Source organism: Sapajus apella, unplaced genomic scaffold, assembly GCF_009761245.1.
Source record: "Sapajus apella isolate SASKATOON/1434 unplaced genomic scaffold, GSC_monkey_1.0 scaffold25, whole genome shotgun sequence".
In the NCBI taxonomy this organism is placed as follows: domain Eukaryota; kingdom Metazoa; phylum Chordata; class Mammalia; order Primates; family Cebidae; genus Sapajus; species Sapajus apella.
The window spans coordinates 13,635,224-13,653,128 of NW_022436965.1; the positions used below are offsets into that span (position 1 = coordinate 13,635,224).

The following is a 17,905-nucleotide window of genomic DNA, read 5'->3' on the forward strand; positions in this document are numbered from 1 at the left end:
GTATCCTACAGCTTCCAAATCCGCATAGTCATAATTGATGAATAAAATCATCACCTGAAGGCTCCTTGGGGAAAGGTTTAATTCTGTTTGGTAGGCAGTGCTTCACGAGGCAGGCAGGAAATTGGAAAACTGTGTCTTTAGAAAAGAAGAATGTCAACAGGGATTGGAGGGAATGTAAGCATTTTCTGGGTATCAATTAAGGCAAAAATTCGTTTTTCCGGAAGACACCTTTTCTTGAACATCCTGTTAATGGCATTTTGTGGAGGTACCCTGTGGGCATCTGATGGCTGCTAATTATCTCCCTGGACCTTACAGCACCTATAGATACTGCTCTTGAGGGACTGGCTGCAGGGCATGATTATGACAAAGACTTCCTGCTATTTCCAGAAACTTCTTGAACAAATACCAAAGAACAGGGTCTGACGCATATAGTAACCTTAATTTTGGAACAAAAAGTAAGGATACATTCTGACAAAAGATTTGTTTCCAACTTGTGCAAATTCACTTGTAGGAAAGGACAAGAATATAAACTCTTTGGACCTGAGACTGTTTCTGGATGTGTCGGACAGCTGTGAACTACTAGTTTTTCCATTATTTAATCCCAGAGAAAGGTGTGCTTACTCTGAGTTGATGAGTAGTGATGAATGTGAAGCTGGAGACTGGGAAGGGCTGTTGAGTGCAGACTGAGACTGGGCAGCATAGAAAAACTGCAGAAGGTGCAGGTTGGTGAGAAACCAGTTGGTTTAGACTGGCTCTCTCTTGCTACCACAGCCACTGCCTTTTTTGCTGATTATGGGGAGCACGGACGCCAAAACCCAGTATGGCTGCAAGCACTGAGCCTCCCAGAGCTACATCCAACTGTTCCCACAGGGAGAAGTTTCCCTTTCACCCCAGCTGCTCTTTGGTACCCAAGGTTTCCCCGACCCAGGACACCAGATGAACCCTTTGCCATTTTATGACATTATTGGCTACACCGTTCCCAGATTTTCTCACCACATTGAACCACACTGTCTGCTCTTCAGCACAAGACCTGGCTGCTCCCTTTCTTAAGCTTAAGTCCTCACATCCCAAGGGAATTAATGATCTTTGAGATGTGTTTGTACGTTTTACAAATTTTGCAAAATGAACTTTTTGCAGTCTTTCCTCAAATCTCTGCAACTAGGTTATCTTTGAAGAATTTCTATTTGCACCTGAAGGTAGTGGAACCCACTCTGGGTTGATGCCCATCCTCTTAAAAGAAACTAGCAAATTTCAAGGAACTCAGGACAGCAATGCATCAGATGAATTTAAACTCAGCCTATCTAGTTTGTACCTGCAGAATAGAGAGTGTAGTCATTTTGTATACAAGTCATTAGACATGATTTATTAATTCCACAAACACTTGTAGTCATTTAATGAATATTTGTTTAATGAATTGTTGAATACATTAGTGTGTATTACATATTAGGCACGTGGGATGTTATAGTGGAGAACAAGGCATAATTTTGTCCTTCAAGGCACCTGCCATCCAATGGTGTTGGTGTTGAGCAGAGCAGGTAAGTGAACAGGCACTTAGAGAATAAGTAAATTTAGAAAGCAATCTGTATGTCCCAGGCTTGGTTCTAGGCTGTCTTTGCGAATTATATTAGTTAGCCTTTTTTTACATTCTAACTAAGTCAGTTCAGTTATGATCTCCAGTTTATGTATGAGAAAGTTCAAACACAGAAAGATTAAGAAATTCACCCCAAATTCCACAGTTAGCAAGTGGTAAGGTGGGGGATCAAACCCAGGTAGTCTGCCTCAGGCCACACCCTTTAAACAACCTGTGGGTGGCTGTGGGCTTGGAGCAGGAGAAGTGGATGGTGTGGGGCTAAAAAGAATGTCAATTTCACAAGATTAGGTGACTGGGGAGAGAGAAAGAGGGAGGGAGAAAGAACACACCAGCAAGGAGGCTGTAATTTCTGACTTGAGCAACTAGGAAGTTAGCAGTGCGTTTTGCTGAGCAAGGACCTGCGTGAGGAGGAGTAATTGCTGAGGACAGTGTGGAGGACATGATGACCACAGTTTGGGCCATGTTGAGTTTGAGGTGCCTGTCAGACATATAAGTGAGTGTCCAAGCAAGCATATTGAGGTTTTGTTACTTGTGAGAGAGATCTTGGCCAGGGATATAGAGTTGGCTGTCATCAGAATAATGCTTTCTCCTTTCTTCTTTACTGTTTGATGTGTAAGAAAAGTCCTAGAGAACTGTTTACAAATGCTCTGGTTTTATTCTTTGTGTTTGACTTTTTGTAAAATGTAAATCTAAGATCATGACAATGTATTCACTCTAATAAGTTCATGGATATATGGAGATAGATCCATAGGCAAAGACGTCTCAAAGGTAAAAAAGACACAGTTCCTGATCCCAAAGCACTTATAATTTCATGTAGAAGTGGAGAAAAAGATGGTCAGTTTATGCCCTATCTTCTTTTCCCTAATTATTAATCTATTGCATTGTGTTTGATTCAAGTGCAGAGAGTACGTCATCATGGTAGGTCTCACAGTTCAGTTTAAGTTCCTAGTGATCTCTCTGTCCAAAGACATGATTGAACATCCCAAGAGACTGATGAGAGCCCGGGTGGCTGGACTTCTGTGTGAATTTTGATGACTCTAGGACATCTGGCTTGAACGGTAGACTGGGTGGGGGTTAGGGGTAGATCCTGGAATGCAGGGTTTTGGGGGGCTTCAGGGCGTGGCTGTGCTTCATTTGCCCCACATCGAGTCTTCTTTCCTGTGGATCCTAAGCTGTCTATGAAAGCTGGGATCTGATTAGTTTGCATTTGATTTCTTTGCTGCCTAATGAACTGCTTCTGTTGTTCTAGCTGTGATGTCATTAACATCTCATTGCCTTGGGCACCAACTCAGGAGAGAGGTTCTTAAGCAGCCTCAGAATCCTATAGGAATTGTACCAATTTACTTCTTAACAACTAATTCACCTCATGGCCTGTCAATTACCACTAGAAGAGCAGACCCGGCATGAGAATGGGCCGGTCACTTTTGTCACCATCATGTGCTCCTGAATCTAAGTGGGCCACTATGGACATGCCTAAGGCCATGTGCACATCCGCAATGACATGTTGAGCTTTAAGGATGCCAATATTCTCATACATAACACAATATTCTATTGGGGAAACTCATCCACTGTATGCTGTAGGATACAGATTTAGCCTAAAGCAAATGGCATTTATTTATAGCAAACTGTATTTGCAAAATGCTTTGCAGTTTTAGGATTGTTAACTGCATTCCAGGTTGGATGTTCTTCTATTTGTAAGGAAGTGAAGTGTCCTGACTGGACTCCGGAACCTTCCCTGAAAATGGTGGAGTGAATTCTGCAAACAGAGGTGGGAGGGTGTCACATCTGGGTATTCTTCATCAGAAGGCACCTTTGTCAATTGTAAGATTTTGAGACCTTAATTGTAGCTTATTTCTTCTGTCCAGAGACAGTGTACTTATTAGACTAGAATCTTTATTTTGCTAAAACACAGCATAGAGTCTCCAACCTCTAGAACATTTCTACCCAGACTCTAGAGGGTAGAAGAGGTAAGACGCCCCAAAAAACTGTAATAGGTGTGGGCAGTGGAGGGGGTGAGCCACTGATCTACAAGGAAGGTGGAGTCTCCTTTTCAACCCCCCATGCACAAACCTCCCCCACTCTTCACTCCCACACACAAGGAGTTAAAAGCAAGGGTCAAAGATCAGCCTCTCCTGAAGCTTTTAGGACCTGAACGACTCTCACTTACCACAGACATGATGGTTATAGGTGCACTCTTTGGGCTAAGGGAGATTGATACGGGCTTTCACTGCTGGACTCCATCATTTTAAAGAGTACTTCCCAATTGTGTCTTTAACTGCACATAGGAAATGCATTTCTTCTTTGAAAAATCTCCCTCACACACACATCTCTATTCTTTGCTGGAAGTTGAATAGATGGCTTTTGGGAGCTCGCTCCTCGTCACTCCTGTGCAAATCCAGCTCCTCTCCAGGCAGCTCCATCTTGCCTGGGGAGGGGACCAGAAGGGCAGTGGGTCTTGGCCTCCAGCAGGGCTCCTTTCCTATGGACCTGAAGGTTTTCCCGCAACAGACAATAGGATTCTGAATTAAAACAAGAGTTTGGTGGGTTCCCACCATGGATTTCTATATCCTTCCCATTCCTCTCTACTCCCTAACCTTGCCAGGTATCTAGAACTGAAGGGTTTTGAGGGAGATTTGCTGCATCTTGATTTTCACTGGGATCGCCAGAGAACAGTAGCAAGGGGAGCAGCCTCTCAGATGTTTACAGCTACGACAGGACCCCGTGATGGCCAGCTGACGGGCAGGGAGGCCCTCGGACTCAGCTGCAGGCTGTTTGCGATCGCAGCGCCCTCTAGAGGCCGCATTTGTCATGACAGCGGTACACGCTTAGTAATGAGGGGAGGGGGCGTGGGGAGCCTTCCTGGGTATTTGAGGATTCACGGCGAGAAAGGAGGAATTGGATGGCACATTACTTCCCCTTTGAAGTAGCATTTACTCATGGATATGGGGGGTAGGGTTTATTTTCCCTTCATTATTAATTTTCCTTTAATTATCCTGTCGTCACCTATGCCCCCTCTCTTATTTTTCTCTTTAGAGTAAATGTTATGGAATTGTTTTAGTCACTAATTTCTTATTCTCTGATTGAAGAAAAATTGTACCTCCACAACATTTTTAAAGTAGCCATGTGTTACTTTTTATAGTTTATTTTCTACGGAGCCAAAGTGGTCGCACAGGATTGATCCAGGTCCCCCCTCTCCGCCCCCCCACCCCCCGCCTCCCGCCCCGTTGACAAAAGTCATTTTAGACTTCTAACACCATCTAGCGGTCATTTCGTGGAACTTCTTTCCCCAGACGAACAGATTCTCAACAAGGAGATTCTCATTTCCTTACAGATTCTCAGTAAGGAAATGCATCTAATGGAAGGTGCATAAGAGCCAGCCAGGAGACCCTCAAGCCCTCTGGCAAGACTTGCATGGTGGAATTTCAATAATCTTTTTTGAAAAGAAACTGTATCTTTACTGATTTTTTGGAGGGAGGGTGGGATTTTACCTTCTTTTTTCTTTTCTCTCTTTTTTTTGTTCTTTAGTCTCGCTCTGTCACCAGACTGGAGTGCAATGGCATGATCTCAGCTCATTACAACCTCCGCCTCCCAGGTTCAAGCAATTTCCCTGCCTCAGCCTCCAGCGTAGCTGGGACTATAGGTGTGCACCACCACGTCCCGCTAATTTTTTAATTTTTAGTGGGGACAGGGTTTCACCATGTTGGCTAGGATGGTCTTGATCTCTTGACCTTGTGATCCACCGGCCTCAGCCTCCCAAGTGCTGGGACTGATTACAGGCATGAGCCACTGCGCCCAGCCTTTACTTGCTTTCTTAATGAAGTAGAGTTTGCTGACAAAAAAGCACTGTGTTTCTTGAAACAGCTTCAGAGAGACCACTGGGCTTTTGGGAATAATGGACACACAGAGAACACTCATTCTGATCCTCTCAGCCTCATCAGAACGTGATGCTTGATGGGCTGGATCTTTGGAGGCACTGGCTAGAGGATTTGCAAAGTGGTTCCATGGACTTTATAAAAAGAGTTCTCTCTTACGGGGTGCAGGGAGCTCTCTGCTATTCTGCTCTTGTTTGCTATGTAATGTGGGCCCATTTGGAAACGTCTTGAGGCATTAACGAAGGTCTCTTTGCCCCGAAATCAAACCAAGGATGAAAGACCTTACGCCACCCACACTGGCTCCTACCCAATCCATAGAGTATATTGAAAAAGAGTGAAGGCCTGGCCAGGGGCTGGAGGAGGAGAGTCCAGGGTTAGCTTGTGGCCATTGCAAATACCCCAGCCACGCAGTTGACTGAGCTGCATAAGCCTACATGTCAGTGAAGATTTACCCATGGGTGAAGTGATCTGAGGGCTAGTTCTATTCGATGCCATCGTTCTTGTTTTTGGTATGAGTAGTTACGCAGTTCTCTTATCATCTAGGAAGGACCTGAGCTCAGCTCTGGGGCCATTATGAAACAAAAGGCAAGTATGCGATGAATTATATGCGGTAGTTATAGGATAAATATGACATGTTTGTAGCATATGTATGCCTTAGCATGCTAGGTAAAGCTTCATTGTTTCCTCTGGGAAACAACAATGCTGAAATGCCTCGTGACATTTCTAAATGCGCTGATATTACGTAGCAAACGAGGGGAATTGCAGAGAGCTCCCTGGACCCCATAAGAGAGAACTCTTTTATAAAGTCAGTGAGTTATATCTGCAATCACCTTCTGGAACCACTTTAAAAATCCTTCCAACCAGTGCCTCCACAGGTCCAGGCCATCGCCTCTTGCCTTCTTCATGAGTCTGAGAGGGCTGGCATGAATATTCTGTATATATCCAGGATGTCCAAAAGCCCAGTGGTCTCTCCAAAGCTAATTCCTGTTCAGGACTGCTGTGTCGAAAGGAGTCAAGAATCACAGAAACCCAGTGCTTTTTTTTTTTTGGTCAACAACACTACTTCAATCTTCCTTTAGAATCAATAGGTTGAATGCAGAATCATGAGGACTGGGAAGAGAAATACCAATCAGTGCTTTCTTGTATAAAGAGCAAATCATTATTTTCTGGTAGGCAGTTCCCAGGTATGTCACCAAAAGCTTCTTTAGCTATCTTTTACTCAGCAAACAAAACTGATATGGACCCATCTCTCAAACTTTGGAGTGCAAATCTTTTTGAAAAAGTCAATATTCCCTTCTTATCTTCAATACATTGATTAATAATGAAGCAGAGCTCTATGCTTCTTCCTCTCTGGCCTAAAAGACTCAAGAATCAGAGAAAAGCTGGGATTCAAATCCCAGCTCTCACAATCTGCTAGTTGTGTGACCTTGAAGCTCTTGGCCTCATTTTCCTCATTTATGAACTGAGTGTACCGATAGAATTCCATGCAGAGAGCTATCATAATGGTTAAAGTAGACCTTGAACGAATCTCAGTTTTATAGTGCAGGCTCCATACATCTTAGCTATATTTTTAATTAAAACTCTTATGCAAAAAATTAGCTGAGCATGGTGGCGCGTGCCTGTAATCCCAGCTACTCAGGAGGTTGAGGCAGGAGAATTGCCTGAACCCAGGAGGCGGAGGTTGCGGTGAGCCGAGATCGCGCCATTGCGCTCCAGCCTGGGTAACAAGAGCGAAACTCCGTCTCCAAAAAAAAAAAACTCTTATGATGACGGTGTGCCATGTGCTAGCCATTGCACTATGTGCTTTATAAAAGGATTTGCCATTCATTCATTATTCAGTGCTGGAGATGGGTACTATTCATATCTTTACTTCAAAGATGAAAAAACTGAGTCATAGGAAATCGCTGTTATTGTTTGTATTCTTGCTGAGAGCCATCAGCACAGACCCTGCAGAAGTATCCTTCTAGAGATTCAGTGGAGCTGATGATTCTCAGAAAAGGAACGATCTAGATTCTCACTGAAAAGGGCCATTTCCAACTCTGTGTGTCACTGGGACGTTGAGTGCCCCAAATTAAGTGGGATGGCAGAATCACATTCTTACCCCCTTCAGTGGCCATTTCTGATTCCGAAGATTGGGCCCTAGCACTCAGGGCCACGAGGTCATGTTAGTTCTTACTTTTTTGTGTCCTTCACTGTTTCTTTCCATCTGTGTCTACAGGCAACTCCCCATCTGATGAGTCTGAGGAGCGAGAAAGAGACCCCAAGGTGCTGACGTTCCCAGAATACATCGCCAGCTTGTCAGACTCCGGCACCAAGCGCATGGCAGCTGGAGTCCGCATGGAGTGCCAGAGCAAGGGACGATGCCCCTCGTCCTGCCCCCTGTGTCATGTGACATCCAGCCCTGACACCCCTGCTGAGCCGGTTCTGCTGGAGGTGACCAAAGCAGCCCCCATCTATGAACTAGTGACCAACAACCAGACCCAGAGGGTAAGAGGCCAGGGACTCTTGGCTCTGGGAGGCGTGCCACAACGGAGCGCTTTCCAAATGGTATGAAGAAGTGACAGGGTGCAGTCGAGGGCCGTGCTAGAACATGGATAGTGAGGCTTTTTGCTTAGCTAATCTGGGCACCTAATTTGCTTAAATTTGCATGTTTGCATGTTAAGTCAAATCACCGCATCTGCAACACCCGTGGTGATATGATTCAGGAGTCACAACTGAGCACTTGTGTAGGGCCTGAGTCCTGGAAGGAAGCAAATAGGCACAGCATTTGCCATCATCAGAGTCATTGCTCAGAGACCCCTCGTGCTTCGGGGACAGTGGTGGGGAGGGTGCTCAGCTCTGCCTCACTCTGGTTGGCCTGGGAGGTGGGCCAGCTTCCCTCGCTGACCCCCTCGCCTGGCCCAGCAGCAGCTGGGCTAGAGGAGTGTATCAGGCACAGGTCACAAAGGGAAGGATCTGGCAGCCTCGGCCTGGAGGAGTTGGTTTCCTGCCCATCACTCTGGTTCTAAGAACAAAACGCCACATCCAGGCAGGTCTTTCTGCCTTTCCATTATGCTCCCAGGCCGTGACATTTCCCAGCCACTCCTCCTTTGCCTCTGCCTCTCCCTTTCCAAAGATGCCAGGAGAAAAATGGATGGACCCAAAAGGAAGGGCTGGAGAACTGTGTCAGGGGCCGTAGCTCAGCTCATTTCCTAGCTCCCAAATCTCCTCAAGGACACGGATCAGAGTGAGTCCAAACACAAAACAGCAGCAACAGCAACAACAACAGAAGGGAAAACAAGGAGACTCTGGGCGTGGGACTTGTGGAACTATGGCAGAGGCAGCCCTGGGGACGAGGCGGCAGGAGGCACAGCAGTGAGCTGCTTACCTGCCTGAGAGGTGTGCCCATCCAGGTGGGGTGATAATTGCTTTCTGTTTTCTCCTTTAAGGAACACCTGGTGTTTGTTTCATAGGTAATGCTCAGGCCAACAGGAGGGATTTTGTAGGTGTATGTGTTTCTCTCGCCTCCCCGCCTCTGCCACAGATATTTCACCGAGTGTTTGAAAATAAGGTTTTTCACAGGAACAAAAAGATAAATTGTTCTCGTGGCCTACACATTTGTCTTCAATCTGATAGAAGCAGGAAGGGGAATGAGAGAAAGGAGACCTTTGGAAGGATGGGTCTGAAAAGATGAAGGAAGGGCAGAGGGCTTGGGTCACCATGGAAACCCAGAGCTGCAGTGTCTTTTATTTTTATTATTATTATTATTTTTTTGACACAAAGTCTTACTCTGTTGCCCAGGCTGGAGGGCAGTGGTGCCATGTCGGCTCACTGCAACCTCCGCCTCCCGGGTTTAAGCGATTCTCCTGCCTCAGCCTCCCGAGTAGCTGGGACTACAGGTGCGCACCACCACGCCTGGCTAATTTTTGTATTTTTAGTAGAGACTGGGTTTTACCATGTTGGCCAGGATGGTCTTGATCTCTTGACCTCGTGATCCACCCACTTCGGCCTCCCAAAGTGCTGGGATTACAGGCTTGAGCCACTGCACCCCGCTTTCATTGTCTTTAACCAATGCCCAGCCCTCTTCCTCTCCCCTTACCTGCCCCTCTTTCCCTCAAGGCTGCTGCTGTTGATACCCTAAGAGCTACCAGGCCACTTGCCTGGGAGCAGTGGGATCAGAGGGATCAGAGAGCTCACGCAGAACCATCCTCGGGACAGGGCAGGCAGAGTTGCAGAATGGAGAGCAGCCTGCTGGGAGACGAGACGGTATCTCTGCTTTCTGTAGAGAATTGCAAGCTAGATGCAGAAGCCGAAGGAAGTTTGCTTCAGCAGACCCCTTCCTGGATCCTCTGCTTGCCATATCTCAGCCCCTTCCCTTTCTCCCTGCACCAGTTTTGAGATGGGTTGAGAAATGCTTTTTATCTGGCCATCCTTTGAACTCCTTAATTTCTAAATATATAGATAAGTGGTCCTAGCTGTAGTTCAACCACTGTCACATGTTCTTTCTTAGACATATTTTGTCTTTGCCATCCGCTGTTCTGTTTTTCTTTCTAATTTTGCCCTTTCCTAAAGAACGGAGATGGCAAGTGAAGAAGCTAAGAAGTGGAGGAATGCCAAATCATGACATGAGAATGTAACTCAGTGTGTGCTTTTGTGTCTATCTCTGGAATATCACTGAGTTCATTTTCTGACCTTTGCTGGTCTCATTGTCCTCTTGCTGGACGAGATCATCTCTGATGCTGTATTTCAGTCTAATCTGTGATTATCATAAAGAAACAAGTAAGTCAAACCATATAGCAGACCAGGTATCCCAAACCCAACACATTCGAACACACCGTCTTCCACCACAAACTCATACTGGTTTGGTGGCCAATCCCAGTGAATGGCACTGTCTTCCACTAAGCTGCCTGAACTGGAGACCAGGGACACTTCCTAGAATTTCCTCACCTTTCCCAACATCTATTTCATCAGCAAGAGCCACAAATATCTCCTGAATTCATTCTCTTTTTATGATACCCCCATCACAACCTATTTCAAGCATCCTTTGTGATATCAGGCTACTATCCTGTTAAAATAACCTCCTCACTGGTCTCCCTATCAGACCACCCAGAATTATATCTAATATGGACTTCGGATAATTTGACATCAAAGTAATTTAATGTCTCCGCAGAATCTATTGAATGTAATCTAATGTTCTCAGCACATCATTACAAGGCAGTTCATGATCCAATTTTGTCTTCACTTACTTAGGTTGTTACCACTCTGTGTCTTACACTCTGTACTCTGAAATTTAACCCTTTCTACCCCCTGAAACACAACACATTTTTTCTCATGCATATGGCCCTTCAGACTTCAAACTCTCTGTCCCAAGAATGTTCTCGCCCACATTTCTGTTACCGGAAAACTCCTGCTGTTACTTGAGTTTCAGATCAAACATCACCAGCTGCCAAGAACCCTTCTTTACACTCTTTAGGCCAACCCAGGCATCCATCCCTTCATGTAATTCCCATTGTATGTGTATCTGCATCTTGTACAGCAAGCATCACCCATTATCACAGCTGTTGACATAGCTGTTTCCTCTCCTCTAGACTATGAGGATGCTTTTCTTCTCCAGAATCCCAGTGCCTAGCAAGTGTGGATGCATAGTTGGTTTTCTGCTAAATAAATGAATGAATAGATGCATAAAAAATACATGAATGGATAGATGAATTTAACTTGAAGTTCAACCACTCCTCTTAGAGACAACAATAACAAAAATTGGAATATTTTATTTCTTTCCTGGAATAAGGATTAAATCTGATAACAAATGTGCATTCTGTATACAATGCCTGACACATTATACCAAGACAAACGTGATTTCCCTTTCTCTTTCTTTCCAGACATGTTCCTTCTTAATTCCTCTCTTCCACCTTCATCCAACTGTTTGCAGTTACCTGCAGCCTAGGATTCAGAAAGTAGGAACTCTTTTTTTTTTTTTTTAATTTTTGTTTTTTTTGAGACAGAGTCTCACTCTGTTGCCCAGGCCAGAATGCAGTGGTGTGATCTCAGTACACTGCAACCTCCACCTCCCAGGTTCAGGCAATTCTCCTGCCTCAGCCTCCCGAGTAGCTGGGATTACAGGTGTCCGCCACCATGCCCAGCTTATTTTTTATAGTTTTAACGGAGACAAGGTTTCACCACATTGTCCAGGCTGGTCTCAAACTCCTGACCTCAGGTGATCCTCCTGCCTCAGCCTCTCAAAGTGCTGGGATTACAGGCATGAGCCACCACACCTGGCCAAGAGTAGGAACTCATGGAGTGGTGTGAATTGAAGGTGGAAAGTGAAAGCGTTTGCAAAATGACATTTGGCATATTTGTCATCACAGGTATTTGTCCTTGCTCTTTTGGATTGAAAATCTGATCATGTTGCTCCACTGTTTTAAGTACTTTAATGACTTACCACTGGTCTTGAAATGTGGCCCACACCTCACCATGACCCACAAGCCCTCTGTGCTTCAGCCCTTTCTCCCTCCCGCTTGCTGAGAATGTCTTTGCTCCCTTAGACTGTCTCTTAACAGACAGACGAACCTTTTTTTCCATTGATTTTAGAAGTCAGGTTCTATCCAGGCTGAAGTCTTGATTCCATCGTTTCTTCAACCTGGAGCACTGCTTCACCTTTCGTGAGTAAATAACTTTTGATCCAGCCCTCAGAGCTCAGATAAAAAGTTGCATGCTCATAGAGGCCTCCACATACCCTCTGTGAGCTTCCCTACTCGTCCTTATCTCTCTTGTCGCCATGTGCATTCATGGTAGCTCAACCTTTTCCTCTGAGGTTCTGACCCACAGGTGTGGTCATCTGCCTATTCTTAAAACTTTGCTTGTTTGTTTGCCATCTGACTTTAAGATTTATGCAGACAGGGGCCACACGTGTCTTGTGCATCCTCGTATCCTTAGTACTTCATACAGAAAATGTCCCCTTGCAAGTGCTTAGCACATGACTGTGGACTGAAGGCTCTGCAAGGCAGTAGTCACAATGTTGCCTTTATTCCGCCTATCTCAAAGGAAGTCTGTTTTCCTAGTTGTAGACAATGCACCTTTTAATTTTGAATTTGGTTCAATCAGGCAAGGCGTAAAGTGGGCACTTACGTACCAGGCTTCATACTGGGAGCCTGAGATGTCCAGTGAGTCATGTTGAACTCAGGTTCTGATACTGCCCTGTTTACTAGTCTGTGACCCTGAGCGAGTCACCTCACTTCGTTGACTCTCAGTCTTCTCCACTGTAAATCATGATGATCATTCATCAAAGTCTTAGCATCTAAAAGGACCCTGTAAATTATAAATCTCTGCACAAATTATCATTATAGTCATTAATTGGTTTCTGTTTCCTAGAGGCTTAATAGCAAACATCTCTATGAACCCCCTGCATGTAAAGAATTCTGCTAGGCTCTGTGATGGTTACAAATTTCTACCTGAGACTCACCCCTGTTATTGAAAGACAATAATAATTGCTGGCATTTCTTGGTGACTAATGTGTTCCAGGTACTATGCATACATTATTTCATTTGGCGTATATTATTAGATTTAATTATCACAGCAAGCCTATCAGGAAAGTGCTATTTTTATCCCATTTTATGATTGAGGAAACCGAGTTTATACAACTTTCCCAAGGTCACTTGGCAGTGATTGGCAAAGTGAGAGTTCTCACTCAGGGCTGACAGCCCCAGAGCCCAGCTCTTAGCCTGTGTGCCACATTGCTTCTCCTGTTCATGATTTACTAAGAAAGAAATGCCTAATGCCTGATCACAACCCAATGCAGCATTGAAAAATATCATAGGCAGGTTGGAAAGTACGCTGAAGGAGTGCAAAGGGAATCCTGGGGCAGGGGTGGGGGGTAGATACGGATGCACAGAGAGGCATCTGGGAAAGGGCAAATGCCTCTGGGCAGAGAGAAGAGTAGCCAGAAGATGTGTGGTAGAGGCGCCATTTTTCCCTAAAGCCTAAGGTGTGGAAGGATGGAGTGGCACATGAGGCAGAGAGTGAAACAAAGAGAAAAGAGTCTAAGAAACAACCAAAGCTGCAAATGTGGAGCTCACCCAGAGAGAGAGTCCTGACCTTGGCCAGCTTGGACCAGCCCTGCTCCCATATGACTTGCTCCCAAAGTGGCAGCCCATAGCCACAAGGGGGAGCTGTTACGGTAAAGGGAGAGGGACACCCTAGAGGTTCTAAGAGGTTCAGGCTTCCCAGAAACAACCTCCTAGAGTAAGAATTTCAGACTCCGCAATGGTGAAGTGGTGACACAACCTGCTGCCCGAAGTAGGGCCATGCAGATCCTTGACGCTCTGCCTCTTGATTCTGAGGGCCTAGCCCTGGCGTCTCAACACACGCTCTTTTCCCTGTTCTCTCATGCAGCTCTTACAGGAGGCTACCATGAGCTCTCTCTGGTGCTCGGGAACTGGAGATGTCATCGAGGACTGGTGTCGATGTGACTCCACTGCGTTTGGAGCTGATGGACTCCCGACCTGTGCGCCTCTCCCACAGCCTGTGTACGGTTTCCTTTCTCTCTCTCGGCATTATTCTGGAGACAAATACTGAGTGTCTACTATTTGCAAAGCAATAGTCTGGGTACTGGGAAGCAGAAGGAAAAAGATGACACAATATCTGCCTTCCGAGAGATTTCAGGCTACCGGGGAGGCAGCACAGATGGTTTTACTAGAAGAAAGAATGGGACAAGTGTAACAAGAGACATTTAAAGAAAGTGTGAAGAGGGAGTGGTCATGTCTGAATTGAGGCCATGGGGAAGGCTTTGTGGAGGAGGTGGTGCTTGAACCTCTCCTTGAAGGCGGAGAAAGTAGGACAGCATACCCAGAAGATAACGGGGAGAAAAGTGCCGTTGTAATGGAAGACGTTAGAGATCTACACTGAGAGCTTAGCTAGACCAACAACATAACCACTAATGGAACACTTACTGGGTGCCAGACATGGCATGGAGCAGTTAGATACTGCTCATTTAATAGACAAGAAAATGCATTCAAATGGATTGAATGATTTTTCCAAAGTGGTAGAACAGGAAGCAGAACTGGCTAAGAGGTATGTTCTTGGCCATTATAGTATGGAGAGGATAAAAGTGAGTGATGATCTGGGGCAGGACCAGCAGAGCTTGGTGACTGATGTGGTGGTGAGGAGGAAGAAGTGGAGAGTGAACTTAAGGCTTCTAACCCTGGTGGCTGGGACGATGAATAGGCCATCAGGGAGCAAAGAAGCACCAAAGGATATGCAGGCTTGAGGAGGAGGCCAGTTTCATTTGGGCTTGCCTTGGAGCTGGCGTGGGGTAGTTCAGTAAGATGTTCAGTGTGCAGAAGGAAAGATGGAGCTCTGAAAAAAAGTAAATACTAGAGATAAGATTCCAGTCAACCCCAGAGAAATGAGAGATGGAACCCCAACTATGAGAAAGAATGCTCCAGAACAAGTGTCAAGTGGGAAGAGTGGAGGGCTGGGGATGAGCAATAGGAGGGTCTGCATTTGAGGGGTGAAGAGGATGAGGTGCTACAAAGGGTGTCCGAGAATGGCCAGGCCCCATTGCTCTCCCCTCAATGGAAGACTAAACAGAACTGGCCAAGCTGAGGGCCAGGACCTGAGACAAGAATCCTTGGTATCTTCTAATACGGCATCTGCCATGGGATCGAAGCCACAGAAATATTGCACCTAATAAAGAGTGCTAGCAGGAAAAGCTGGAAGAGTGTGACCCAGGGGCTGGTAAGGCAAAGAAAGCCTGAAGTGAGGATCAGGGCCTGCATAAGTGGAAGGCTGAGTAAGCAGGAGCAGCAGAGCGCTTAGGAAACCAGCAACTGAGAGGCTGCCCTCTGGCCTGTTTCATGCAGGTGCAGGTGGGCACTAAAGGGCCAGGACAGAGCAAGAAGAAATCAGAAAATGAGGAGAATGCTGTACTAGAGGGTCATTGTAAGCCAATTTCTTCTCTTGTCCACAGTCTTCCTTCTCTCTGTAGGTGGTTTTAGATACCTACAGCCTTTGGCTGTAGAGAACAGGAAGTTCTTTATAGTCATGATTTGGACTTCTTGAGTTAAAAGGGAATCAAGCTCATTATTAATAAAAGTTATTTCATTTAGTATAAAGGGAGCCACTAGGAGAGCTGCGGCTGTTAGACTAATTCACCAGGTAAGACAGCTACCTCTGAAACAACACTGAAGCTCCCAAAGCATTATCAGAGGAACACAGGATCCAGCCATTGTGTCCTAGGGCTTATTTTGTTTTTAAATCTGTGTTCACTAAATCTTATTGCAAAAGATTAAATTGGGCTAAATTTTCATAAATAGTAAATGTCTATTAAGGACTTTCCTTTTCTTGACAACTCTGATCACTTCCTTCAGTAGCAAACCTTAGTTTCGGTTGGAAAGAAAAATATACTCTAGTTTTACACAAGTCTGTGTAAATCATATATTCTTCTGTTTCTCTGAAGAGGCCGGTTTAGTCCATATTTTCACAGAATTTGTGTTCTCAGAAGTCTAACTTACATAAGCTTCCTAATGCTTTCTTTTTTCAAAATAGCACTCTGCATATGACTCTAATTAATGAATTTGTCAATATCTGCACTGTTTTGGGCCTATTCCATCTTCAGTGTCATATGCAAACTATGCACTCCTTCACTAACAGAAGAGCATGTGTTTTGTATTATTTTCCCACTAGTTGAATTCCTTACTTTTGCACCCACGGCATACTATAATTTATTTTTGAAACTCTTATCACATATTATTATAATCACATGTTTAATTCTATGCTTCTATTGCTCACTAACCTCCTTAAAAGAAGGGGCCGGGATGGGCTTGTGCGTCACTGCGTCCCTAGCAGTGAATGGGTGCTTCATAAATATCTGTTGAAACTGAAGATTGCAGATGGTTTGCTGTCATCCATTCTTAGTGTCTTGCACAGTGATCCTTGAGACCACCGACAGACAGGCACCTGTGAGCCAAGCAGAGAGAAGGAGGGCCAGGATTATGAGTGATCATGAGATCTGGGAACCAAGGATGAGAAAAATGGCAGGAATATTTGTAAGGAGGGAGGCCGGAGTGAGCAGGAATGGGGAACATTCCCAGAATCCAGTGGTCTAGAGAAAACAACAGAGAATTGGAAGAAAGAAGGGAAACCCGAGGCACATACAAGAAATCAGAAGGCGGCTGTGAATTGACACCACATGGACAATTACGAGATCTGTACCAGTGAATGCCAACAAGCATTATTAAGTTTCTACGAGGTACAGAGAGGTGTGAACTGGCAAGGCAAGACAGTAGTAAATGTGGACAACTTGTAAAAAATGAGAAGCCTATGAACTGAGAAAACCAAGGAAAGGCTGGAATGAGGAACCAGGATATTTGTAGAAACCCAAGGGCAAAGATGGAAACTGAAATGAGAATCTGAGCAAGCAGGCAGGGGACATCACTGCAAGGAGAACTTGACATGTGGCCAACTTTTTCTTGCTCTACTAGTAAAGCCCCCTGTGAATATTACTTCCAAACTGAACCTGTTCCAAGGTCCAGCCAGCAGATGGCCTCAAGAAAAAGATATTAGTTCTGATAGCAAAAGGGAAATCAGGTTTCCCTAACAGCAGGGCAGATCCTGATAAGGTTATGGAAACCCAACCAACTGTAGCCTTATTGGACATCACCTTCAATATGTCTTTATATGGACTTACTTTGTTTTTAAACCTGTGTGTGTGTATACACACTCTTGAGATTTTTCAAAAGGAAATCCAGAAATTATTATATTCTCCAGCCATATAAAATAGTACTACTCCAAAAACCCTATCCTCTGACCCATGTAATATGCAGACATTCATTCATCTTTCATACACCTACTGATTTATTTATTTACACATATTGGGTGAGTTTCTAAAATGTAACAGGCACTTAACACATAAGACAGATCTCAAGAGTCCTCAAAAACATTACTATCTAGTGAAAGAGGCCCTCAAAGAGATCATTTTTGTAGCTAGTTGGGAAAGAAAAGCTTACAGTGTAGCAATTGAAGTAGTCAGGGCCTGAAGTGAGTCACACTTGTATCGCTGCTTCATGTGCCTTCCTGTCTGCATATAGGCTCAGACTCTCCACGGTTCATGAGCCCAGCAGCACTCTTGTGGTCTTGGAGTGGGAACACTCAGAGCCACCAATCGGAGTGCAGATTGTAGATTACCTCCTCCGTCAAGAGAAAGTCACGGACAGGATGGACCACTCCAAAGTGGAGACAGGTGAGCCACCCCTACTTCATGGGCTAGTCTTGATCCAAGGTGATACAACTAAAACAAAGAAAAATGCCGTGCCTCATGGCTTTGCTCCAGGTCCCCAATATCCCAGGGCAATGCGGCAGGAGCAGGGAGAAGCAGCAGCTGTTCTTCCAGGCAGCAGCCATCTTGTCCATTTAAGAGTTTTTGGGCTGGGCACGATGGCTCAAGCCTGTAATCCCAGCACTTTGGGAG

The 17,905-nt window shown here is 45.1% G+C and overlaps 1 protein-coding gene across 2 annotated transcripts in view; it reads left to right on the top strand.

Moving 5' to 3' along the window:
* Window positions 1–17,905, top strand: part of ASTN1 (astrotactin 1) — a 320,149-nt gene that overhangs the window by 279,385 nt on the left and 22,859 nt on the right. For both annotated transcript variants that reach the window (XM_032291314.1, XM_032291313.1), the window contains exons 17-19: window positions 7,682–7,950; window positions 13,831–13,964; window positions 17,526–17,677. In XM_032291314.1, coding sequence (XP_032147205.1) covers window positions 7,682–7,950; window positions 13,831–13,964; window positions 17,526–17,677 — 555 coding nt within the window. The remainder of the gene's footprint in view (window positions 1–7,681; window positions 7,951–13,830; window positions 13,965–17,525; window positions 17,678–17,905) is intronic.